Source organism: Planococcus citri, chromosome 5, assembly GCF_950023065.1.
Source record: "Planococcus citri chromosome 5, ihPlaCitr1.1, whole genome shotgun sequence".
Classification (NCBI taxonomy): Eukaryota; Metazoa; Arthropoda; class Insecta; order Hemiptera; family Pseudococcidae; genus Planococcus; species Planococcus citri.
Window position 1 is genome coordinate 36374330 of NC_088681.1, and position 26455 is coordinate 36400784.

At 34.7% G+C, this 26455-nt stretch overlaps 2 protein-coding genes across 7 annotated transcripts in view; one reads left to right on the forward strand and one right to left on the reverse strand.

Annotated features, from left to right (window-relative positions):
• Window positions 1–15093, forward strand: part of LOC135846942 (sortilin-related receptor-like) — a 44865-nt gene extending 29772 nt beyond the window's left edge. Inside the window, exons 4-32 of the mRNA XM_065366310.1 lie at window positions 1063–1332; window positions 1431–1690; window positions 3577–3781; window positions 3872–4057; window positions 4147–4426; window positions 4517–4709; window positions 4791–4994; window positions 5084–5264; window positions 5344–5579; window positions 5669–5894; window positions 7315–7467; window positions 7542–7734; window positions 7818–7924; window positions 8006–8135; window positions 8213–8359; window positions 8441–8571; window positions 8650–8790; window positions 8871–9072; window positions 9226–9447; window positions 9542–9684; window positions 11427–11703; window positions 11803–12255; window positions 12335–12433; window positions 12525–12671; window positions 12762–13021; window positions 13103–13374; window positions 13574–13770; window positions 13852–14067; window positions 14411–15093. Coding sequence (XP_065222382.1) covers window positions 1063–1332; window positions 1431–1690; window positions 3577–3781; window positions 3872–4057; window positions 4147–4426; window positions 4517–4709; window positions 4791–4994; window positions 5084–5264; window positions 5344–5579; window positions 5669–5894; window positions 7315–7467; window positions 7542–7734; window positions 7818–7924; window positions 8006–8135; window positions 8213–8359; window positions 8441–8571; window positions 8650–8790; window positions 8871–9072; window positions 9226–9447; window positions 9542–9684; window positions 11427–11703; window positions 11803–12255; window positions 12335–12433; window positions 12525–12671; window positions 12762–13021; window positions 13103–13374; window positions 13574–13770; window positions 13852–14067; window positions 14411–14475 — 5796 coding nt within the window. The 3' untranslated portion in view covers window positions 14476–15093. The remainder of the gene's footprint in view (window positions 1–1062; window positions 1333–1430; window positions 1691–3576; window positions 3782–3871; window positions 4058–4146; window positions 4427–4516; window positions 4710–4790; window positions 4995–5083; window positions 5265–5343; window positions 5580–5668; window positions 5895–7314; window positions 7468–7541; window positions 7735–7817; window positions 7925–8005; window positions 8136–8212; window positions 8360–8440; window positions 8572–8649; window positions 8791–8870; window positions 9073–9225; window positions 9448–9541; window positions 9685–11426; window positions 11704–11802; window positions 12256–12334; window positions 12434–12524; window positions 12672–12761; window positions 13022–13102; window positions 13375–13573; window positions 13771–13851; window positions 14068–14410) is intronic.
• A 493-nt stretch (window positions 15094–15586) lies between these two features.
• The window catches only part of beta-Spec (spectrin beta chain), a 62849-nt gene continuing 51980 nt past the window's right edge, over window positions 15587–26455 (reverse strand). For 2 of the 6 annotated variants that reach the window (XM_065366304.1, XM_065366303.1), the window contains exons 19-42: window positions 26227–26439; window positions 26022–26154; window positions 25822–25940; window positions 25397–25555; window positions 25054–25317; window positions 24681–24881; window positions 24482–24598; window positions 24144–24344; window positions 23848–24056; window positions 23576–23780; window positions 23294–23488; window positions 22801–23225; window positions 22583–22721; window positions 22099–22183; window positions 21914–22005; window positions 21722–21826; window positions 21511–21620; window positions 21224–21288; window positions 20213–20308; window positions 19243–19425; window positions 18859–18949; window positions 16959–17138; window positions 16674–16871; window positions 15587–16469 (exon numbers count right to left, since the gene is read on the reverse strand). In XM_065366304.1, the coding sequence (XP_065222376.1) occupies window positions 16466–16469; window positions 16674–16871; window positions 16959–17138; window positions 18859–18949; window positions 19243–19425; window positions 20213–20308; window positions 21224–21288; window positions 21511–21620; window positions 21722–21826; window positions 21914–22005; window positions 22099–22183; window positions 22583–22721; window positions 22801–23225; window positions 23294–23488; window positions 23576–23780; window positions 23848–24056; window positions 24144–24344; window positions 24482–24598; window positions 24681–24881; window positions 25054–25317; window positions 25397–25555; window positions 25822–25940; window positions 26022–26154; window positions 26227–26439 (3789 nt within the window). In that variant the 3' untranslated portion in view covers window positions 15587–16465. Of the gene's footprint in view, window positions 16470–16673; window positions 16872–16958; window positions 17139–18858; window positions 18950–19242; window positions 19426–20212; window positions 20309–20771; window positions 20829–21223; window positions 21289–21510; window positions 21621–21721; window positions 21827–21913; window positions 22006–22098; window positions 22184–22582; window positions 22722–22800; window positions 23226–23293; window positions 23489–23575; window positions 23781–23847; window positions 24057–24143; window positions 24345–24481; window positions 24599–24680; window positions 24882–25053; window positions 25318–25396; window positions 25556–25821; window positions 25941–26021; window positions 26155–26226; window positions 26440–26455 lie in introns of all 6 variants that reach the window. The other 4 variants (XM_065366305.1, XM_065366306.1, XM_065366308.1 and 1 more) reach the window with 4 other exon arrangements.

Sequence of the window (26455 nt, forward strand, 5' to 3'; positions counted from 1 at the left end):
TATAAATAAAAACTACTGCGCGAGGTGTCTTGTCTATATCAGCACCCCCTCTCTTTATTCATGTATCAGGTGTCTGGAGATTGGGTACTTTCTGGGTACCACTGAAAGTGAGAAAAGATAAAAAAAATTGCGAAGTTTTGATTGAAAATTAATTAAAGTTGATTTTTTGAAGATAATTTGATCCTGAAAATGGAGAATTACACTTTACAAGTAGATATAAATGCGTAATGAGGTTAATATCTTGTAAATGATACAATATTACTCAATTTTCATACGATCAAAGATAGTCTGCAATTTTCGTTATCACAATTTATCCTTGTCGAATATTTAGGGAAATAATTTTAGTCTTAAATTAATAAAACATAAGTTTACGAAGAACTTTTTGCTCAATAATATCGAGCCTATCGACCAACTTCAAGGCTTACCTAAAATATACAACAATGGCAAATTTCTATTGTAATCCGATTATCTATACGGGATTAAAAATACGATCCAATCTTTTTTCGCAGACTCTCGAACTCGATGAAAATGGTTTTTAAATTGTCGAAAAATGCTACACTCGAGTAACTGCGGGCGGATTTATGAGTTTAATTACGAACGAATGAAATAATTAGCGATACCACGATGTGGTTTTGAATTTTGTTGGGTTCACCGACGAAAAACAACGTGCTGTTCGTATCATTTGGAAATTCGTAGTTCAAAGCCCTTTGTATATGTGTATGGACTGTATGGTGCTAAAAGACCAGAGTGTGTACTGTGTACTGTGTAGGGGTATAATTTATAAAATATAAAGTAACAATTTGGTTCATCAGTGTACCTACCTACCTTCGTGGAAGGACTATCGCGATAAACCCCCTGCAGTGGTCTGGTTTTCATATCGTGAAATGGGTATACAATTCATGTGAAAAGATAGGGGTGCTCAAAATTGACTGAAATTGGTTAAAAATTGTATTTTTAATTTTAGAATAATTAAAACCTATGAATTAATTTTGTAATTTAGAGAAAAATTTGAAAACTGGATGTCTGACGTTGGATTAATGTAGATTGTTTTTTTTTTCGTAGTTATGGCTGACAGAAGATACTGGAAGGAACTGGTCACCGTTCCAAATGCGCATCAAAGGATACGAATGGTTTCCAGGAAACAACTCGGATGGTAAAAGTTTAGTAATACAAAGAGAAGAACCTGATGGAGCATCCATGTTATTAAGAGTGGCATCTCCTTATGCGATGAGTTTCGAAAAATACACCTTGAAAGGAATGTTATCCGGTGTCATAGATTTCCACGCCAAAGCACCTTTCATGTTTGCGACGAAAAATGATACCAGTTCCAAAGTAAGGACGACTTTGGTTCAACTTTTGGTGGAGACGATTCGATTCACATTACCTACGATTTTCTATTTATTTATTTTTTGTAATCTCTGCTTTTCTAGAATCTTGACTTATACATCAAATACAAAAGTGCCCGATTCGTCAAGGCTAGATTTGACACTAATCTCACTGCCAGAGATTATCACGTTGCTGATATCGCCGAGAACAGGGTTTTCGTTGTAGTTGGACATAGTGAAACTCTGTCTCATTTATATGTATCTGAATTTGTCAACGAAGATCTTAAAGAAGTCAAATTCACACTGTCGCTCGAACGGATTTTCGCCTATTTCCCAAATACTACGTGGAAAGGCTCGCTGATCAGGTGAGAAATACTGCAGTTGAAACAAAGATCAGTTTTTATTTTAGTTTTGCGAAGATCTCGTTCGAATTTCCTATAATTTTTATAATTATTGGAAATGTATGTATTGCATCGTTCCGAATATTTATTGGAGCAGAATTTTTTATAATGAAAAACTGACGTCCGAATCAGTATCAATGATCTTGAAAACTTGGCAAATAGACAAAATATACCTAATGATGGACGCCACTCGAAAAATACTCGTATCTGAAAATATTATCAGTGGTAAAAACCACTCTTCCTGAATTTAAACCTTTTACGTTAGTGGCTTGAACTTTTGAAACTGGATTTCAAGGTCGTCGTTGCGTAAAAAAATGAATAAATTTATAGCCATTATCTTCATTTATTGCCGTCATCTCTGTTCCAAATTTCAAATCAATTTTTTCGTATTTTGGTAGTTGGCCAGATTTTCCTCTGAATAAAAGGAAAAACCAAGATATATTCTGTCAGAATTCCGGGATGGAAGGAGGTGGTATAAAAAAATGTTCAAAAGTTTCTGAGTTCGTATTCATCAATATTTGCTCATTTGGTACCAGGATCGGTTTGACGTTGGAGGGGGGAGGGGGAGTAGGAATGACCTTGACGCAAAATCCACTTACATTTAAATTTTTGTGAGGAGTAAACTCTTCCTATTGTTTTCAAGCATAAGGCTAACTTTTTTTTTCTGAAGACGTTTTCTGGTCAAAGAGACAACAAAACTGTCGAAATCTTGTTTTCTGTAAAGAAAAGAAATACTTAATAATGTCTTAAACGTATTTTTTTTTTTTTTTTTTGAAAAAAATTCTAAAAATTTCTCTTTTTGACCAAAAATTTCCAAGACTTGTTTTCTGTTAAAATTATCAACTTTATAAAAAAAAAGTCGCTTTTTTCACTAAAAAATTGTGAAATAGTCTCACTTTTTTGACAGAAAATGTAAAAATTACTCTTTGATCACAATTTCCAAAAATTCTTTTTTTTTTGCTGAAATTGTGAAAGGCTTAATCGAGTTTTAATTTTTAGATTTCAATTGAATTGTTCACTTTTTTTTTACTTTGAATTTATTAAGTGAAATGTTTTGTTTTTTTCAGAACTTTTTCCTCATAAAAATGTATGAGTTTTGGTTTTTTTAAATTCGGCACAATTGATTTTGAAGTTGGGAAAAATGAGGTTTTTGATTACAAAACTGTCCAATTTTTGGATCGTTACTTGAGTTCTATGAAATCAAAATTTATGTTTTTTTCTTCAAACTCAACAAAAATTGAAGAAGTAAAAAAAATGAGAAAAATTGTCTTTTTCTTTTAGCAGAATAGAATATTTTTGATTTTTTTGAAAGGAAAAATAAGAGGCATGTTTGATGATCTAGTAGAGTGTTCGTAAATGTTTGAAAATGAGAACAAAAGATTTTTTGAAAAGATTTGTCAATGGTAAAAGAGTATCAGATGAATCCATTTTTTGATATTTTTTTTAAAATGCCAAAATCAACCCTTCGAAAATCTTGCTTAAAAAATTCTGAAAAAAAAGTTTTATTTAATGAAGTAATATTTCGATTTAAAAAAAGTAAAGGAACTCGTTTTCTTGCAAAGTATATAAATTCTTCCTTTGTTTTTATTCTACTCTCGAAAAAAGAGACTCTTTTCCATGATTCCACGGCGTCAATCCATTTCCAATGGATTAGAGAGGAGGGAGACAAAAAGTTGATTACTTAATGAAAAAATTGAAGCTTGATTTTCAGTGTCAGGTTTTTTGTAAGCCTTTGAGTTCAATTTTCGTTCATTTTACGATCTTTAAAATCAAATCATTTGTAATATTTATCGAAATCCAAGACGAAAATTCAGTAAATTTCATGTTTTTTTTTCTGTTTCTGTTTATAGCGGTATGTCGGAAACAACATTCATAGATTTACACAAAGTCGAAGGCATGCGAGGAATTTATATTGTCTCGCAAGTCGTACCAAGTGTCAACGCTTCGAATCAAATCAGCCCAGAGGATCTAGTCTCTAGAATTACTTTCGATTGGGGTGTAAGCTGGCGACCGTTGAACTTGACCAAGCAACTAACCGGAGATAAATGTTTACTGGTTCGTTGTTGACTAATCGCTTAATCCTCTTATACTTCGTATCACCAAATTGCTGTACTCGAATAATATTGTTTCGTTTTTAATTTTTAGGAAGCTGGTTGTTCATTGCATTTGACTCAGAAATTCGCCTTTTGGTATCCAACTACGAGGTATACGCCTATTCTATCGTCTCAATCTGCACCCGGTATGATTATCGCAACCGGAACAGTGGGAAAAAGTATGAAAGGCCAGGCCTCCGTGTATATGAGCAGAGATGCCGGTGTCACCTGGAAACAAGTCAGTATTTTGAAGTTGAGGAATTTTCTCTAAACGAGATACATATGTAAAATTTGATCGAGTAATTTGCAATATTTTGGATCCGCTAGGTGTTGAGTGACAATTATTATTTCAATTTCGGTGATCACGGAGCTATCATCGTTGCTGTGAAGTTCTTCAAGATGAAAGAAGACGTCAATAGCATTTTATACTCTACGGATGAAGGAGAGAGCTGGCGTACTCATAAAATGAACTCGTCTCCGTTGAAAGTCTACAGTTTGATGACCGAACCTGGAGAAAATACGACGACTTTTTCCCTCTTTGGATCTGCTTCCGATTCCAAATCACATCAGTGGATTATTATAAAAGCAGATTTTCGTAACGCTTTCGGTAAGTAATCGTGTATGATTTTTCAAAAATGTTATTCGAAATTTACTCGGTTTTGAACGTTGAGAATACGTTTTGTGTTTTTCCGAATAGCTTCTAATTGCACCAAAGACGATTATAAAGATTGGAATCCAACGCACCCCGAAGATAAAAAAATGAACTGTTTGTTGGGCAAGAAAACGATATATTCTAGACGTATCCCGACGACGAATTGTTACAACGGAAAAAATTACCATCGTGCTATCAAGACAGAAATTTGTCCTTGTGATAGGTCCGATTATGAATGGTAAGAAATAATATCAAAAATTTCTATACCTGTTTTGGAATATTCAATTTTTTTCTACAAAATACGTATTTATTGTTTTAGCGACTTCGGATTTGTCTGGAATACCACCACAGAGAATTGTGTGCGAAACAAGAGTTTGTCTTTCGATCCTTACGCCGTTCCAAAAACTTGCCCTCCGTATACATTTTACAATCGTACCAAAGGTTATAAGAAGATTCCAGGAGATGAGTGCGAAGCAGGAGTGAGCTCTTTGTACGAACCACTCCCCGTAGCCTGTCCTGTGACGTAAGTTATTCAAAATTAATTAATACAATGGCTCGGATTTTAAAATAAATTATAATCGAGGATTCCTGCTTTCTCTCTGTTCATCGCAGCGAAAAGAAAGATATGATTTTACTCGCCCAGAAAGATAAAATCATGACTTTTTCATTGAAAGATCCAGCTAATAAGTCGGAGCAACTTCCTATTACCGGATTGCAAAACGTTATCGCCGTTGAATACGACGTCATCAACGACTGCGTCTTTTACGCCGACATCGTTACCGATGTAATAGCGGTAAGTTGGCGAAAAAGGTGGATTTTAGAGGTTCGACCGATTAGAAATAGAATATGATGCGAGTAATTCGTATTTACAGAAATGGTGCTTGAAAAGTGGCCAACCGCCGCAGACTTTAGTCGATACTCAGTTACAATCGGTCGAAGGAATGGCATTCGATTGGGTCTCGAAGCATTTGTACTTCGTTGACGGCGTAATGGCGAAAATCGAAGTGATCCGGACTGATATATCGTCCGCAAGCAGATTCAGGAAAACCATCGTCAATAACACTATCGCCAAAAAACCTCGCGGAATTGCTGTCCATCCGATACGTGGGTGAGTTTTCAAAAATACGCATTTTCTGCCTGAGATGAGATTTGAAAAGATTTTATTTATCGGTGATTTGGTTCTACTATGTTACGTAGGTATATATTTTGGACCGATTGGGCTTCCGGATCACCCAGCATCAACCGTGCCAATTTGGACGGATCGGAAGTGCTCAAATTGTTCGCTAATCCCATCGTAGAGTGGCCTAATGGAATTACTATTGATTTTATCGGTGAAAGAATTTACTGGGTTGATGCCAAGGATGATTACATCGGGTCGTCTGATTACCGCGGTGGTCATTTGAAGAAAGTTATTCAGCAAAGCGTAAGATTCCTATGAATTTTAATGTGTTTAAAAAAACCTTTTAGTTCACCTTCCCTCCTTTCTTCCCTCTAAGATGTGTATTGAGCTTGTTTATTTCAGATGAAATTGTACAAATTATTTGTAGAGGAACTTGAATCTGGGAACTTGACAAAGCCAACGAATTTTGACATTTCTGAAAAATACAACTGCATTCGTTTCACTGGGGAATAATTCGGTCACTCAGTTACCGATTGTGCTCATTTTTTTTTTTTTACCAGAGGATAGGAACGCTTCAGGCAGCTCTCAATAAAAATTTAAGCTCCTGGTCCTTTGAGGATTTCAATTTTCCAAAATTTGGTGGTACGAAAATGGTATTAACTGATTAAAAAATCAAATAGCTGATTATTTCGTCAAAGAAAATATTATTTCAGGTCGTATTTCGATTACGATCATACAAAATATTTAGATGCTGAATTTTGGGATTAGTGGAGACGATTATTGAATTTTTAGGGGCTCAATTTTCTCAAAAAAGCGTCTCGAAATTCCTAAACGTGTATTTTTTTCAACATTTTACATGTTTTGAACAATCTGAACCTCCAATAAATACTGTTTTCCTATTTTTTTAACCTCGACTATGGTATTTGGATTTTTTGAACATTTATCGGTAAAAGTCCACTGGACTCTTAATTCTCTAATCATGTATGATTTTTTTTTTTTAATTGGGAAAATGGCTTGTATTTTAGACATTTTTCCTTTTTTTAGAAAAATACAACAGAAAATTTACAAAAAACCTCTTAAATTTCCTAACCCTCAAAATGGTTGTCTTTGGAAAATTTCGAGAAAAAAGACACATGTTTCACTAAAAAGATTCCCTCCTGCCCTGAACTTTTAAAAATTTTTATAAATGTTTGTCACATTTCTAAAATTAAGAGGAAAGAAAATTATCTACTTCACGTTCTCATTATAATTTTTTTCAACTTTTTTCCATCTTTAAATCATTTTTCCCACTCAAAAAAAAAACAAAAATTTTCATTCTCAAAAAACCACATTTTAAAAATTCATAAAATTTGAGAGTTTTTCAACATCGAAAAAAATTTCCATTGACTGTTTTCAGTTTTAAAAGAATAATATATTCTAGTAAGTATTTTTTAAGAGTTTTCATTTTTTTATGTCAGGATAACAATTGAATTTACTAATATTTTGACTTGCTTTTTTCAATTTTTTTCTTGGTTTGTTTCATTTTTCGTTCATTTTTCATATGTTTTTCAGTATTTATCATTTCTTTTTTTTGAATGGTCATAAATTTTTGGTATTTAAAAGTCATTTTTTTGAATTTTCATTCCCGCCTCTCCCTCCCCCCTCCCAAATTGAAAATACGAATTCAAACGAGTTTTTCCATTTCTCTCTGTGTGTTAAATGAAAGTATTTGTGTTTTTTTCAGGAGAAAGTAGCCCATCCATTTTCGGTGGCTGTGTTCAAAGACGACATGTATTGGGATGATTGGAAACAAAACGCTATTTTTGTCGCTGATAAGGATACCGGAGTCGGAATTAAAATGATGGTCGATCAATTACCAGGTCTCATGGATTTAAAAGTATGGAATAAAGAAATGGTTCGAAAATACCTATCATTTCGGAATAAAACCTATTAACTTCGATTATTTTATAGATTTTCGCCCACGGTGTGCAAGAAGGTAGTAATAAATGTGCCAATAGCACCGTTTGTTCGCATTTATGTTTCGGGACACCGAATAATACCGGTGTATCGTGCCAATGTCCCGATGGTTTGATGCTAGTCAATGGAACGAAATGTGTATGCCCTGGTGGCATGGAACCTCAAAATAAGGAAACTTGTTTACCTGGTGGGTTTTCTATTCTGGTGCATATTTGTATAACTTGTGGTGTCGACGAGTAAGATATTAACAAGATGTTTGAATTTACACAGTGGATAATACCTGCGGACCTAATTTATTCAAGTGCAATAATAGCAAATGTATTCCTTCGATTTTGACTTGTGACGGAGACGATGATTGTGGCGATAGATCTGATGAAGTAAGATAATCATTCTCAATGTTGATTTGAATGTACCTACATATTGATAGAATACGATTTAATTGGTTAATTTTTTGATAGTATTGCGCCAATGCTACGACTTGTGCCGCCAATATGTTCCAATGCGTTAGTAATGGTAAATGTATCCCTCTGTATTGGAGATGTGATAACGATTACGATTGCGCTGATAAATCCGATGAGAATAATTGCAGTAAGTGAAGCTACCGAAATTTCGATGTTTATAATAAACGATTATAAGTACATACAAATTTTACTATCGTTTTTTAGCCTACGGTACCTGCAAAGCGGAACATTTCAAATGCGGTAATGGCAGATGTATCCCGAAAAAATGGACGTGCGATGGAGAAGACGATTGTCACGATGGATCGGACGAAAGAAATTGTACGATGACTCCTCAGAGATCTTGTTCTGCCGGTTAGTATCGCCCGAAGAGATTGAATCAGGATATGGGACGAGTATCGAGTCTATCAGTCTATTGATTATGTCGTTTTACAGATGAATTCACATGCCATGGAAGCGAGCTCGCTTGTATACCTTCGACGTGGAAATGCGACAATGAGAAAGACTGCGCTGATGGCAGCGACGAAGCCAATTGTACCGCCACTTGCGATCCTTGGAAATTCCAGGTGAGTTGATATTTTCTCGTTATCTTTTTGAGCGAGCAATTAGTCGCGAAATTAACCACGAAATTGATTTATTCGCAGTGTAAGAACAAGAAATGTATATTGAAAGCTTGGCAATGCGACGGTGAAAATGACTGCGGTGATTCTTCCGATGAAATCAACTGCTCTGTTTCTAATAGCACAGATACTCCTCTTATACCGAATCCAAATACGACGAATTCGGTGAATTATTAACTATACTGATTTTCTATGTACTCAAACTGCGAATGTGTAGCTAATTTTGACACTTTTTTTTCAAACAGTCGTGCCAGAATTGGATGTTCGAATGTAACAATAAACAATGTATTCCGTATTGGTGGAAATGCGACAATGTTTTCGACTGCTCGGACGAAAGTGACGAATTGGGATGTCCTGCTACGTCTACGAATAGTACTAAACCTAAACCGTCTCCTAGACCAACAACACCTCCTACCTGTGGCAGTCAACAGTTCAGATGCAGTAATGGTGAGTTGAATTCGGGATTTTATCATTTATAAATCCAAACGATGGTTATTGATCTGTAACTTAATTCCGAGACATCTTCGATGAATTTCGAGCTTTCGACTTTGGTCAAAATTCGCGTAAAAATGACGAGTCGTTTGTACTAATTTATTACAGGCGAATGTATTTTGGATGCTTGGCTTTGCGACGGTATTAAAGATTGCGAAGGTGGAGACGACGAGAAGAATTGTAACCATACCATAACAGCGTGTAAACAGGACCATTCCGAGTTCCGGTGTCGAGTATCCGGCCTGTGTGTACCATTACAAGCCGTATGCGATGGTATTACTCAATGTCCCGATGGAACTGACGAAATGTCTTGTAATACCACCACCCCAGGTATGAGATATTTGAACAAATTTTTCTTCCACGTACGTATTCGACGTTCTGTGACATTTTAGAATTAATGGTTTTGACTTTTTATTTCGTACAGCTCCGCCTGCTCCGTGCAATTATGGTAATTTCACCTGCGATGCGGATCTTTGTTTACCGTTGGCGATGAAATGCGACTCGTTGTACCAGTGTCACGATAAATCAGATGAAGAGAATTGTAACTTGGCCAATAAAACGTATCAGGTAGGTTTTGATCACTTTGATAAGGTTTGATTTGGGAATCGTTTGAAGATCTTTTTGGAATTTGAAAAGAAAAGGAAGAGGAAAGGAGGAGACGAATTTGGCAATTTTAAATTTCATTGACTGTTGACTGAGCTAATAAAATTATTGAAAAAAATTGAAAAAACTCATTCAGAAAAATCAAATAAAAAATTTGAGAATTGAACTTAGCTTGTTATGAATTAAATTCATGTTTCTGATATTTTTTTTAAAAACTTGCTAAAAATTTTTTGAATAAGAAAAAGTTGAATTGAAAAAAAAATAAAATCAATATAAAAAATAACTACCATTTAATTAACAATATTAAAGATGAAAAATTCATTTCAAAAAAATTGTTATTTTTGAAAAGTGTGCCTTTTTTTAAATCCTAAAATAAAAAAAAAAGAAATTCAAAATTGAAAAAAAAACACCACTTACAAGGGAACCTCTTGAGGTGTCACGCTCCAATTTGAACGGGACCGCGATTTTTGGAAAGAGCATGGTCTAAAACCACCAAAACCAAATTTTCAGCTGCCCAAGTTCATTTTTCGATTTTTGGCGAATTTTTGAAAATTCAAAATTGATTGTTTTTGGCGATTTATGCTTTTTTTTCAAAAGTACGTACTTGATCAGTAAAAATGGTCAAAATAAGTCCCAAAACTAATATTAATTACCCAAATCCAAAATTTACCATTTCCGGCCATTCAAGACCCTCCAGCGCGATTTTTCAATTTCTCCAGAATTTTGAGAAGGCGTGAATATGAAGTTGGGCAACTAAGAATCGAGTTGTGTACTATACTCGATCTTTTCAACGAGTTTATCTACATTTGAGCAGATTTTGGGAGTGACACCTCAAGAGTGGTTTTTTGACCAGCTTTTTTCAAAATTGAAAAATCAAAAAAATCAAAAGTTTCCCATTAGGGTGAAAACTTTTGAAATTCACGCAAATTGCTGTGTTTTGTCCAAAACTAACCCCCGGAGCGCAAATTCTACCATTTCCAGTCGTTTTGGAGCGAGAGTGACACCTCAAAAAACCACTCTTGAGGTGTCACTCTCAAAATCGGCTCAAATGTCGATAAACTCGTTAAACAAGCCGAGTATAATATACAAATCGATTTTTAGCTGCCCAACTTCGTATTCACGCCTGCTGGAGCAAATTCAAAATTCTGGAGAAATTAAAAAATCGCGCTGGAGGCTCCAGAATGGCTGGAAATGGTAAAATTTGGATTTGGGTAATTATTATTAGTTTTGGGACTTATTTTGACCATTTTTACTGATCAAGTACGTACTTTTCAAAAAAAAGTATCCAAAAACAGTCAATTTTAAATTTTCAAAAATTCGCCAAAAATCGAAAAATGAACGTGGGCAGCTGAAAATTTGGTTTTGGGGGTTTTAGACTATGCTCTTTCCAAAAATCACGGTCCCGTTCAAATCGGAGTGTGACACCTCAAGAGGTTCCCGGTTCCCTCAGATGAGTTCTTGGAATTACGATTCTCTGCATAATGTTCATTCAAATTTTCAACAACCAAAAAACCTCAAGTCTATATTTGAGGTTTAAAATTTCGTGTTCCAAAATTTATTTTAAAATGTTTTTTTCCAGTTTTATAAGTTTGATGAACACTTTGAGGCTCTTTTTACCAGAATTTTGGAATGCATTTTTATTCTTAATATTCAACGAAAATACTTACCTACTTATGTTAAAATGAATTTATATTTCATGTTCACAGATTAATGACTTGACGGTGATCGCATCATCACAGAATTTCGTTCAAGTAGGTTGGGGAGTATTACCTCGTATCCACACAGACGGCCTGAAGTTCCAGCCATCGATCAAGATCAACGGCACGTGGCAAAATAAAACGTGGATTAATTACCAGGACTACAGATTTGACAATTTGCAACCTTACACGACATATACGGTCACCGTTTACGTACGAAATGACGACATGGCTCAGAAAGTATACCCACCGGCGTATTATTACAATGTTACCACAGAAGAAGGAAGTACGTTTTTCATGTACCTTAAGCTATCGCCAACTTTTTATTAATCTACGAATGATTAAATTTATTAATCATTTTGTATTTTTTCAATTTACATCGCAGAACCTAGTCCACCCCTCAATGTGGCTGTCACCGTACGAAATACATCTCTGATAGAGGTCTCTTGGCAACCACCTGTATCGCCTAATGGTCAATTGCAAGGCTACACCGTCTTCTTAACGCCTCCATATCCACCCTTTTCGCTCTCCGTTCACCACAGTCGAAGAAATATCTCATTATACTACGAATTTGAAAACCAAAAGAATTACACGGTTACAGTGGCGGCTACCAACGTACACTTCGAATCTGATACCTCGGCGCCGTCCAGGTTCTCCATCAAGAGTAGCGAATTTGACAACGGTGTTCGTAATTTGAAAATTGACAAGAAGACCGAAACCTCGGTTACGTTGTCGTGGGCCAAGAGCAATATCAGCGATACGTATTCAGTTAGACCGAGGATTATGCCTCCGTATGCTACACCTCCTACATATACCGTAAAAGAAATACCATTTACTGGTGAATATTTTTTTTTTGATTCAATATTATCGAAATATGGGCTACTTTGATGAGATCTAATCATCTTTGGTTATTGCAGTTACCAATTTATCTCCCGGAGTCGAGTATTACTTCGAAGTAAGCATCGTTAAGAGTGGCGTATCAGGAACTCCGGCCAGAGTAGCTACTACAACTGATGGTAAATTATCCACAGTCCAATATTGTGGTTTATCATTACCAGTGATGATAAAGTAGTCCAGATTGAAATAATGATGTATGTGTTTTCGCAGGTTTACCACTTCCCGCTGTGACCAATGTTAAAGCGTCTTTGTCGAAGAATGTGGTGAAACTTACCTGGGATGCGCCTAAGGATAAAAGGAAAATGTCCTGGACCTATGGTATCTACTATGGTGTTACAATGACTGACGTTTTCTTAGGTGAGTTCCAAGTTGTCCACTTTAATTGATTAATTAAAATTTAAAATTCGAATTTTGTTCGATATTTAAATTTTTTTTTTATTTTTTCAGAACCTCGGAATACAACTACCGAAACTAGTTTCAACGTCTATGGTCTGGCATCCTGCACGTCTTATACATTCTCAGTCGGAGTCGTTTTACAAAATAGTACCGGTCCTCTGTCGAGTAAATTCGTCTCCATACTTACTCCTCCGAATCCGGAAGCGGCTCCGCATAATTTAATGGTGCAAAGCGATTCGACCTACGAAACAAATCTCACCATCACTTGGACGTCTTCTTGTCCGAAAATGACTCAAGCTGTGGGTTACGTTGTAAGTATCCTTCCGAATATACCTACTCATTCTTGAAGAAGAAGAAGAAAAAAGAAAATAATTTCATCGAACTGTTCACAGGTGAAAATTGTTAACGTGAAGAACAACGTCATGACTCAAATCACCATTCCTGAAACTAATCAGACGTCTTTGAAGGCTTCGTTTACGGGTCTCTACGGTGCCAAGTATAATTTCACGTTGTCAACCACAGACGATACTCACATAACTGCGTTTACTCAGTACCAGATACCTCCTATTCCGCCACCTCATCAAGTGATCGTTTGGCCAGAAAATGACGCTTATAGAGTTGTATGGGATTTCAAAAATGGCCTGTCGTCGTTACCTCCCAAGAAGTAAGCCATATTTTGATCGTTTATTCTGTCGATGGATTTGGATGCAATCTCGAATTAGTGGAAAATATCGACTTCTATTTTTTTCCCATTTTGAGGTCGTCTACATAAAGAGACCAACATTTTTTTTTGGCAGGATTAAAGAAGTTTTTTTTTTTTGAAAGAAGCCCCATCATAATGACATTTTTTGTATTTGTTTCAGATACAAATTCGAAGTTTTGATCAGCCAAGGCGATCATATTAATTTAAGTGATTCAAAAACCAAACATTACATGACATCAAAACCGCCCTACTTTGTACGTGATCTTAAAATGGGACCTACTTATACTTTCGCCGTGCGAATACTTTCGGACGGAGGAGACTACTCCGATTTGTCCGAAGAATATACCGTAACGAACAGTGAGTATTTGCACTGAATTTTATCGTATAGTGATGGATGTCAATATTATTTGGTTTAATAATGTTTTTTCCCCTTTTCAGATTTAATCAACAACGAGCCATTCGAACAAGAAAAGAAAGAAGAAAGCGGTAGCAGTTACACGTGGCTGTTCATATTGCTATTGGTGGTTGTCGGAGGAGGTGTAGCGTTCGCGTATTGGAAAAATAAACGATCTCATATTAATTTCAAAAATTTAGCCAATAGTCATTATAACACGAGGTCTGGATCGACAACGTTTACCGGTGTTAATGGTTTAGGTAAAATATTTCGTCATTATTTAATATCGCAGTAATTTAATGGTTTAAAATAAAAGTACAATCGAGGAATGCTCATTTTGAAGTCTCCATCGTATGAAGATCTGATTGTGGAATTTTCTTTGAAAGTACTTTTCTGTTTCTGGCATATTCGCCAAATTTTGTAAAATTTTGAAACTTCGACTCATTTTTATCGAGATTTGGTAGTTTTGGAATTCATTGAGCGTATTTCCGTTCGAAAGTACATATTTTTTCCAAATTGAAATAAAAGTGCAGAAACCAGGCTGCAGTTCTACATTTTACTTGTTTCATTTAATTAAATTCTAATCGTTTTGGTTTTTTGCAGATTTAGAAGACTCTCCGGATATACGAGAACATTTCTCGGACGATGAACCATTAGTTATAGCGTAAAATAAATTCTAGTTATTAAATTTACGATCATTCTGTGATAATGTTTCTATTTGTATAAGATTTCTTTCCGATTTTGCTGTTACAAAATTACAAAATACGTATCGCGCACGAGATTCGAGTCTTTGTCTCTTTGATAATATTTTCGAATACCTACTTACCGTTTTTATAATATAATGTAATATTTATTATTACGGTTTTACATATTTTACTATTTTTTTTTTTTTTTTTGCATTTATACGAACCAAGTTTTCATTTTCTGGCTTACGATCTGCCCGGATTTTTTTTTATTTTCATTGATTGATTGACTTATTTATTTTATTTTTTATTTCTCGTACCTATATTATAGAAAGTATTCATGTTATACTTACTCGTAATGTTTTTATCTGTTTTTATTTTTCCCTGATCGTTGTTTTTTTTCTTTCCTTTTTTAAAAATTCGTTCTTTTCTTGTGTAACTTGTGTGATATTTGTAAATAGTGTTGAATACGCGAGAGGTTTTCCTACCTATTTATTTTATTAATGTTTCAGCTTACCATTGTTATTGAAACTTTCATAAGTATCGATTTAAGAAATATTATTTTCTTGTCGGATGTATTAAAATATAAAAAAATTTTCCTCACGGTGTAGTTATTTATTTTTGATAATGGTGATACGTGATGATTTAAAATTTTACAATTTTGTACTTGAGCCTTGAAAGTTGATAGTTTCAATTTGAAGAATAAACCAGCAAAAAAAAGACCTAAAGCTAAAGAAGAGGATGAAACTGATGAAAAAAAACTGAAAAATTCCTGTTTCAGTTTAGTTCTACGATTTTCATGATGTAAGACGCTATCTACCTACGAGGAATGCCTCCTGAATGAGGAGGGAAAGGGGAGGGTGCACGTTGAATTTTCCATGAATTTTCGCTTCGAATATTAAAAAAAGACCTTGAATTTTAACTTTTCAGCTCTCGTTGAGTTTTTCAAAAAAAATTGGAAAATTTTTTGAACGTGTTTTAGGAATTTTTTTTTCAAGTCGACTCGTGTCAGAAAAAGCGAATATCAGCTGCTGTCTGTAATTTAAATTTTAATCCGTTCTTTGAAAAAATAAAACAAATAAAATCTAACACATCGTTGATACTATTCATGTTTTATTTCAAAGCAAAAATACACAATGCAATAAATTATATGTAAATGCTAAGAGAGAAAAAAAATTACTCAATTTTAAAAAGCCATTGATAAATAACAACACTCTAAAGTATACAAGCTTTGATGGACAATACCACGTCTGCAACAATTCGTACGTAATTCTAAAACACACACACAATCGTAGACAATACAGCTGCCCGAAAAAATTCAATTACACTTTACAACAAATTACTAATTACTTACAAAGATGAAAAAAAAGGGGAAGGTAGGGAGAGGAAATAGTTATAATAGGCGATTTAATTGCGTTTTAAAAACAAATTCGAGAAACATAGTTAAAATTTTCATAAGTCAAAAAAGAAAAAAAAAACGTAAACAAAATAGAAAAAGAAGCATCGAGAATACCCGATTTATAATCGAAATACGCGCGCGTTTCATTTACAAACTAAGTAAATATTCCATAAACAAATAATTTTTTTCACATTTTAATACAATATTATTCGTCGTCATACAGGAAGAAAAAAAAATAGTACATAATATTAAATAATAACGTAGGTATATTGCGAATACAATCGTGACAATCGTTAAAATTTAAAAACATGAACAATATAGTGCAGTACAATTAAAAAAATAATAAAAAAAATAAAGACAGAAGAGGGAAAAATAATACGGTGTTGTGAAAAATAAAATAAAATTTTTAAAATTGATATTTTTAATCTTTTATGCCTTAAAAAATAAAGAAAAAAACTATCGTTTGAATCTGATTATTCGAAGGATAGATAAACTTTAAAAAAATATATTCATATAAATAATTGCTAAGAAGGCTTTTGAATTTGGTGAACCGAAGCTTTCAAATCATTTGCGCGATTAACTGTAACAAAACACACGAAAAAACAACGAATTTATCATCAAACATCATGAAGAGTGTGCTTATGATTTATTGAAGAAAGTCTCGAACAATATTCGAAGACTTTTCCCAAAGATCACAAAGTACAAAAAAAAAAGAAAAAAGAAAAAGAGCAGAGATGAAATTAAATACAAAAAAAATATCAATCAGTATTGATTGAATTTTTACCTTTTCTTTAATGTAAAGAAGCTACGCCTTTTAGGTTCGTCTTTTCTATCGCTGGGCGCAGCTGGTAAAGTTTGCGATTTCGAAGGTCCTGCCACGGCACCTTCTCTGATAATGGACGATATCGACGATACCCACGTTTGCATGTCTACCGAGTCATCTTCTTTAGGTTGGAACAAATATTCTGCTCCGCCGGCAGTTCTATCAGACAAACAAGAAGAGAAATAATTAATGAAAATAATGAATAATTAAAATATCAACAAAAGCTGGCAGAAGTTCTGTACTTACTTTACTCTAAATACGTTATTTTTCTTCGTGTAATCGGTAGCTTTCTCCACCGATCCGTCTCTTAATTCGATGGGAAGTTCACCTTTGTAGTAACCGTCGGGATGATTTTTAGCTGACTTTTGATCTTTGTAACAGCAAATCGTCGATCCTTGCAATCTAATGTACATCTTCTCCCATGATCTGCAAAAAAAAAAATTGAAATTAATTTTATTCGCATTACAAAACAAGGGAATTGACATTCGAAAAGAAAATTAGGCTGGGATGGAGTTAAGAGGGAATCTAATCAAAAAAAAATTTGAAAAAAAAAATAAAAAGATCTAACGTAATGTTACTTACTATAGGGCAGGAAATTCGAAAAATTTTGAGAAAAGAATTATTTAAGAGATTAGTAAAAATGTACTCGTCGAAAATATGCTGATGATACCGCAGAAAAAAATTGATAAAAATTCATCTTCATCTGGTTATTTTTTTATTTCATCAAACATCCTGATTTTTTTTTCAAAAACAATTCAAGCTTTGCAAATATTATACAAAAAAATCAAATCCAAAAATGATATTATCTTCAAAAATTAAAGCATTTTTTAGCATAAAAAATGACAAAAAATTACTTTTGTAAAAATCAAAACTAAAATTTAAAAAAATATTTTTTGAAAATTGAAAAATCGAAATTAAAAAATGTATTTTGAGAGTGCTTTTTTTTGATACGTTTTCCGAAAAAACAACAACAAAGCAAAAAGTGAGAAATTGAATAAAGCTCCACAGTGTAATGAAAAAAAAATTTTAGAATTTTTCTTTGTAGTATTTAAAATCAGTACAGACCTACTCAAGGTTTTTTTTTTAATTTTCAACGAAAATGATTAAAAATATGTTTGGAAAATACCAATTTAAAAAATTTAAGCATTTTAAATATTGAAAAAAAAACGTAAAAAAATGGAATTTTGAAAAATGACGTTTTTTTTATTTAAAATATTTTCGTGAAATAAAAAATGGTCAAGATCTTGAATAAGGTTTAAAGCGAAATTATTTTTAGAAAATTATGCATAGTTCTAACGGAAAAAATGACGATGCAACGAAATAAGAGCATTTTCTCGATATTGAAAAATAACAAAAAAAATTAAAAGTAAAAATTTGGAAAAACTTCGAAAATTTTCAAATGAAATGATGAGATATTCTGATGAAATGTCGATTTTGAAAATAGTCTGATGGCTAATTTCCTTGTCGTAAGATTCGATAATTATCTTGAATTCGAACAAAGTGTCAAACATAACATGAAAAAGCAATAGAAACACAATTCAGAGGTTCTCAAAGTGAAGCGATCAAATTTTTAAATGGAAATTTAGAAAATAAAGAAATTTCTCAATTTCAGATTCATCATTAATATTTCCAGGGGAAAAAATTTCAAGCAAAATTGACCATTTCAAGTACGAAAAAAAGTTTTTCCACACATTAAAAAAATTATCAGGACATTTTCCTGAAATTTTCAATTTTCTTAGAGTGGGATGGTGGGAGGGGGAGGTTTAAAAATTTTCAATAATGAAAGACGACAAAAAAAAATTAAAGTTCAAAAATTTTCAAAGCATGGAAAAATACATTGAGAATTTCAATTTCATAATTAAACTGAAAAAACAGTTCTTTTTTGAAAAATTTGGCCACAAAAACAGAGAAAACAAGCGAAAAGCCGGACAAAATCAGAAAACTCAGAATAAGCAGAACAATTCGAACACCTTGAGAATTTGAAAGAATGAAAACAAAATATGGGGAAGATTTTTTCAAACCTTCAATGTACTCGAATATCGAGCTAAAACACGACAATATTTTTTCCAATACATATCCTCCCCCTTCACTTCAATAAACCTTTTCTCCCCTCCCCTCCATCCATTTTCATGATAGCTGTACTAACCTGCTAGATGCTTTTTTCGTCGTAGATTCCCATTCGTGTTTTCTCATCACTGTCGACTCCAAAGGTAACAAAGGTCCTGGCGACGCTGGACCTAAACAAAAACCACAATAAAAAATTACCAACTCTTCGTCTCGCATTTATTTTTAGAAAATGCAAATTTATGAAATAACGGACCGTTACACCCGATAAAACAAGACCGAATGAATGTAAAATAGTACATGGAGATCGAGATCATGCAAAATGGAATAAATATCGTAATAATTCATTCAAAGCTATGATTATTAATACGCTTCTCTCTACCACGTTGTTATAAGAATACTTACCTGTGTATCCCATAACCGTTTGAAAAGAAAAGAAAAAAATGTAAAAAAAATTTGTCCATACCGTACTGACCTGCAGCAGCCCGACTAATATTGCCTTCGTCATCGCTAGCGGAAGCTGGCTGAGCTAGCGGACTCTTAGGTGTGGATTTTTTCCAACGGAAACTTCGGAATGGCGATCTCGATCGAGATCGATCCTTTTTACGATCCTTAGAAGTAGGCGTTACGGGCGTGGCATGCGTAGAAACTACGTTTTTTTTGGCAACACATACAACAACAACAATGCTCTCAAAGTACGAAAAACAAATTTTAAAAGCAAAACTACTACTTAAGCGTTTGGTACGTTGACCGGTTTCGTTTTTTCGTACGTATTCAGAATAAAGAATAAAAAATCTTAGGTACAGAGCTATTTTTTTTCTTGTTTCTAGGCAAGTCTAATGTGCCAGAAAAACGAAACCGGTCGTGAAAATTAAAAAAAAATAGTAATATAAAACTATAGTAAAATAATAACAATGGCGTTCATGCTAATAACATGCAGAAAGAAGGTTATCAAGATGTAGGTAAAGGTATTAATTTGGAAACATCGGATGAGCAGGAAAAAAATGACAAAAACAGTTTTTAAAAAAATGATAAGGGCCTTTTTATAACGGCCGTAAAAAGCTACGACAGGTTTATGTTTTTTTCGAAGCTTTCTACAGTCATTATAAAAAGGGCTTAAGTGAGTAAGTATTATATGAAAAATAAAAATTAAATGGGTAAAAAAAACTGATTAAAAAAATCAAGCAATGTTAATGAGCCTCGGAGATCTCCATCTTCTCGTTCATTTCAGCTACAAAAAAAAAATTTCAAAAACGAGGGAAAAAATTGCCCATCCCTCCTCTTTTCTTCTCCCAGCATGCGAAATTTTCTCAAAAAATCCCATATTAGACTCGAATTTCGTACAAAATATTCTGATATATGCAGCCAGAACGTCAATGTTGCTTTAAAATACGGTACGACCACTGACGTAGAATTATGATCAGAAAACCCCTTACTTGGAGTACCAGTGGTACTGGAAGGTCTATTTTTCGCGTCAGGTGTGGTTATATTCTTAAATCGTTTACCTCCGCTTAAAGGCTCGCCAGCATGCTCTATAAATGTAACGTGCACCACACATAGTAAAACATATGCAGGTATATGAAGTATACGAATATACGTAGCAAATGGTAGTAAAACAAAAACAGAACAATTTAAAAAGTAGCGTAGTAATTCGTGCAAAAAAAAACGTCAAAATGATACTCAACCAAGAGCCAAGCCACACTTACCATGAATCCAGACAGACCGTAGAAATAGGAACCTGCATGCAACCGTCACTCACCCATCTTTCTTTTTTATGTTTTAAAAATATCGCATGCAAATATACGTAAGTAGGTATTTCAAAAGCATCAATTCAATACAATAATACGATGAATGAGAAAATAAAGGGCAGAGAACATCGATCTACGTACACATACGAGATAAAAGTAAACGAATTTCAAATGAAAAAGTCAAAAAAAAAGTATGAAAAAGAATAAATGAGGCGACTAAGAGAAAACATGACTGGGGAAAACTTACGTTGAACGGTAATAGACGAAGTAAGCGCTAACTTGGTCGGGGGTTTGCGCTGAGAAACTTCATTTGAAAGCATGACAAAAGAAAAATACAAGGGATAACAACCACCGGTTTGGTACGATTTTTTTAACACATAAAAACAATCACTTCGCCACCTCCTTTCTTTCGTTCGAACTCGATCGTCTCGAGAAAACAAGCATCGTGTGCGTGCAAATTACACGTGGCAGTGTACACTCGTTTTCTTTTTATAATATGTACAAATTTATTCGCCAGGGCGAGGTGATTACTCAGTTCTCGCTCATGCTGCTCTAACTCGAGCTCAGAATCGATTCGTACTCATCAGGTTAATTTTCGTCAAACCACCACAAAGGTTTTTACGAAGAATACTTCTCTCTCTGGAGTGCGTTTCGTATTCCAGAGAGATTGCATGCAAATAAAAATCACGATTTAATTACCTTTAGCTTCGGATTCTTTTTCGCCGTTCTGAGTTGCTTCTCCGGCTCCGGCTTCGCCGTCAGTTCTGCAAAAACATAGGTCAACGATTAGTTATTTTTTTTAGAGTGAAATTGAGCGATACTGCTAAGAGAGTTTTTGAAAAGCTCCCACAATATGGATGAAAATGGAGAATAAAAGGGGAACGAATCACTCCAAACGGTCGTTATATTTCTTCAGGTCCTCTGATTAGAATTTCGTCAACAGGAAATTAATTCAAGAAACACAAACTACTCTAAAGTACACGTACTTGTCTTTGGAATCGGAAGCCTGAAGCGTTGCTTGTTTGGCTAATTCTTCTTGACGCTGCTTTTCTAATTCTTTTTCTTCTTGTCGTCGTTTAAACTCTTTCAATTCGAACTACAAAATTGAATTTAAAAAACAAATTAATACCAAGATTACTTGATTGGAAAAAAAAAACTCATGTAATCGAAGATTTATTCCAAAACAAATGAACTAACCGTGGTATGTCTCTCGAGCGCGCAGAAACGTTCTTCTTGGGCAATTGCAGATTTTTCGAATGCTTCGTGTTTCTTCAACAAGTTCTCAACATCATCGATGGTGTGCTACGTGAACAAAAATCGATATTAAAACGGTTTCATTCGCGAATATTAGAAAAATTAATAAAATGGTGTAAGTTTTGATGCACTTACGCCGAGTTCTTGACTCATCAGATAAGGTTCTTGAGCGATCAGCCAAGCTTCGGCTACGGCGGCGTCACGAGCGAATTGGTATACTTCAAGGACTGTAAAAATGGGCGAAAAATGTCATCGAATTAATATTGGGTTATCATTATTTTTAAAACTGAAGAATATTATTTTCAGAATTAGGTACTTACTTAGCTGCAGGTTCTCCCAACGTTCTTCCCATCGAGATAACAAGGAATTGCGTTGGTTGCTCAACAATAGGAGTTTTTCTTTTATCTGTAAAAAAATTAATTGAAATTATTATTTGAGAAAAATCCAAAAAATTACAAAAATTTAGGTCGCAAAAAAAAAGAAAGTCGACTCAAGAAATTCATTATTTAAAATTGAAAAAAAATCAAATTGGGTAATTGTAGGAATGTTCATTATAAAGAAATATTTTTTCCAAAAAAAGTATTTTCAGAAGGTAATCAAAAAAATTTGAAAAAAGTAACCAAAAATTAGCCAAAAAAATCACAAGACGTGAGCACAACATTTTTCAACGTAAAAAAAATCACAAAAATAATTATTAAACGTACAAAATGACTTTTTGGCTATTACTGACAAAAACGATACCTTTTCCAAATTAGGTATAGTCAAAAAAGTGAGACTATATTTGCAACTTTTTGCTATACATACCTCATTAGACGCGTAGTGATTCCTGGTAAGTAATTCTTTGCCCAACGATAAGCAAGCGGTGAAGTTATCTTCTCTAGTATCAATCTCAGCTTTCAAACTTTGGTGATTATTCATCAGTAATTCGACGCCACTGACATCTCTGTAAATCACACAAATGCATAAAATCAGTCACCTTCTACGTAAAAGAATCTCCTAATCACAATGGTTTCAACTCGAACCTTGGTTTTTCGGACGTGTTCATCTGTCTGATGACATCTTCGATCCACAGCATCAGCGTTCGTACCATATTGAAGAACTTGAAGAGATCGCCGGTATCTCCGAGTTTGAGTCGTCGATCTTCGCACGTTTTCTTAAGTCCTTCCCACGCATTGACTACTTCTTCTTCGCGATTGGTGATTTCTTTGGCCTTATCGCCGGCGTAGGATTCTTGCAGTTTACGCGACTCGTCTTTTATCTGCTGTACTTGAGATTGTAACGTTTGCAAATCTTGCGTGAAGTTTTGATGTTTACGTAGAAGTGTGTGGACTGAGCCGGCGTCACGTCCTAGTTCATCGGACATGGAATTCTTCTTTTCGAGAATACGGTTCAAGACGTCTTTGCAGTCGTGGAAGTATTTGTGCAATTCGCGAGAGGCTGCTAACATCTGCAAAAAGAATATTGCAATGAAAACCTTCGATTCAATTTCTATTGGTTTATCGGGTATAGACTTACTTGTGTTCTGGTATCGATTAATTCGAGTAAATCTTGCCACGATTCGTTTAATCCGTCTTTCTGTTCGGCGATCACTGCAGAATCATTGTGTCCACTGCTGATGAGTTGATCGGCCATCGCGTTAACGCTGCGTACACGTTCCGTACCGATAGCTTCGGTATCGCGAGCGAATTGTCTGAAGCGTTCCCATAAAAGCTGCAATTTTTCAACAAAAAAAATCCATATTACGATCGATTCGAATTTCACATTCGATTCAAACGCCGATGAAAATTTAATAATTACCGTAACGTGATCGTAATCTTGTCCCAAATCTTGCGAACTGGCCACCACCTCTTTTTCGTTGATCCATTGCTCCAGGTCGTCGATTTCTCTGTTCAATGCGAATAGCTGCGAAGCTTCATCCAATTTCGCTCGTCTTTCTCGGCATAGATCTTTCAAACCGGCGTATAACTTATCGACTTGAGATTGTTTAACGGCAACCACATCGCTGAGGAAAATTCACAGGTCTTTCAACTAGTCCAGGTTGATCAACTTGTACTCAAAACTAATCTTACCTTTCGGGGTGCATTTCGCTGGTGAGCTGTCGAGCAGTCTCTCCGAGTTGTCTGATCGTATCGGCGTAATTTTCCACCGCTTGTTCCATCGTATCGTGTTTCTTGATAAGATTCTGGCACGAGATGGCGTCTTTACCGCGATCTTCGATCATCAAGTATAATTCTTGTTCGCCCATCCAACTTTCCGCTTCCGAAGCGTCGAAGAGATACTGAAAATAATCGAACGAATTGTCATGACATTTCCATATACGTACGGATTAATCATTTCCATGGTAATTTGGTCTGCAATCAGTTACCTGTTTGGCATTTTCAGATTGTAATAACATTTTGTAGCGTTGATTGACAGCTTCTTTGAGCTTGGCCCATCGTTGTTTCAAGTCGTGGATTAGATCGGTGAATAATTCAGCGTCTTCGTGACCTTCGTCGATGAGTTTTTGGCCATTGTTGCATACGGTCTGGATTCTAGGTTCGTGGTTATCGATTTCTGTGGCCAAAGACTGTAAGGAACAAACACCACGATATTGAAATAAATTATAAAACTTGTTTTCAACTGGTTGGAATATTATTCTTTTGCAAAATCAACAAAAAAAAGGAGTTGTTTTTTCAGATCTACAATTACAAAAAAAATGCCCACCTGATTCTTTTTCTTCAGCATATGAACATTGAAAAGTGTGTTTCCATATTCCGTATTCAAAGCCAATGGCATTTTTTCCGAAATCCATAATTTTTCGTCATCTACATCTCGTCGGAACTGTAAAAAATAAGTTTTGTCATTTAAATGAACGAAATCCGTCGATGAGATTCTTCTACAATCCAGCAATGTTGAAACTCACTTGTAAAGCTTCCTTCTTTTTGGCCAATTGCTGTTGACGTTCCAATAAGGGAGCTTTCAATTGCTCGAATCGTTCTTCTACCTTGCTCTTCTTCGCCTTAATATCGTCGATCTTCTCGGGGACAGTTTTTTCAAGGAAGGTAGCTTGAGTATTCAGCTCATCGACTTGTTTGGCTTTGATGGCCATTTGTGTTTCGATCATCTACACCAAACACAAAAAAAAATAATTAGCAAAGGTAAAAAGAACCTTTTAGCGAGAAGTTTGTTAGATTAGGAAGAAATAACTCTTGACTGAGAAGCAAGAGTTATTTCTTCCTAATTAGCAAACTTCTTATCCAATTCTGCAGTTATCTTCGATGAATATCTCTTCTTACTTGTTGTTTCTGCATTAAAATATTAACGGAAGCCAAATCGGCGCCGGTATCTTGAGATTCGATCTGGCTTTCCAACTCGTTCATCCAAGATTCGATATCATCGCAGGTCTGGTGAACCAATACTTCGCGATTCGCGTCGAATAGTCGTTCGCCTTTGTCTTTGGTCGTTTTTTCGAGATCGTCGAATTGTTCGGAGAGGTCAGCGATTTTCGGTTTGATGATTTCTGCCATTTCGGGTTTCTCTTTGACGAGGTCTTCGCCAGCCTGAATAAATGTAAGAGGGTTTGAATTGAAAAAATCGGTCTCTTTAGAAATTTAAAGGAGTTATTATAAAATTACGTACCTGTTGGATTCTAACCAATCGGTCTTTGTTGGCAGCGATTTCCGCTTCGAAAGCTTGATGTCTGGTCCATTTGCTGTGTACAGTTTTGGCACTACGGTAAGTTTCATCTTGAGCGGTGATTTTCTTTTCCAAGACCCATTCGCTCAATTCTTCGCAATCCTGCAAGAAAAAAAATCATTAAAAAAGTGTTTCCTTGGAAATGTCAAGAAATTGGAAGTCTAAGCAATTTTTTATTCTTCTTCATCCCTCCTTTCCCTCAAAAACAATAAAAATTGAAAAAAATATGAAAAATCTCATTAAAATTAATTTTAAACAGTAAAATATTTTTTTCAAAATTGAACGTTTCTTTTTTTTTCGATACACCATCTAGAATTTTATCAATTGCTCAAATTTACAAATTTCAATTATTTCGATTCCCAAAGTACCTGTAAGAATTGGTGAAGCTGCAATTGGTCTTTCAATTTTTCCATCAACTCGAGGGCTCGTTCTCTGTTCAAGTTACGTCTATCATTAATATTATCTGCCTTCTTCTTGACTTTATCGGCTAAAAAAATACAAAAAATATGAATAAAATTCAAACTAAATGAAATCTTTGCAAATTTCCTTTTAAAATTGTCAAACTCACATTCGAAATGTCCTTCTTCGCACAAACGGTTAGCAAATTGAACGACATTGTTGATTTTATCGTCATTGGCTTCCATAGTGGTCAAGAATGCTTCGTGTCTCTTAATCAAATTCTCGGCTTGTTCGAGATTTGTCTACAAAAAAAAAATCACTCTAAAAATCCAAATACTCGAATATTTTTTCCAATTTCAGGATACGATTCTTACCGGAGTTTCATCCTTGGACAAGACGTGTTCTTGTTGCGAAAGTAAAACTTCAGCTTGACGAGCATCGCGATTGAACATTTGCAAGTTCAACGACTGCGACAATAGTTGCTGTCGGTTTTCCCACATTTGATGCAATTCTTGCCATCCATCTCTGAGAGCTTTAAGACGTTCTCTCAAGAACATGTATTGAGGATCGTCTTGAGTTCCAGGTTCCTATCATAAGATGAAA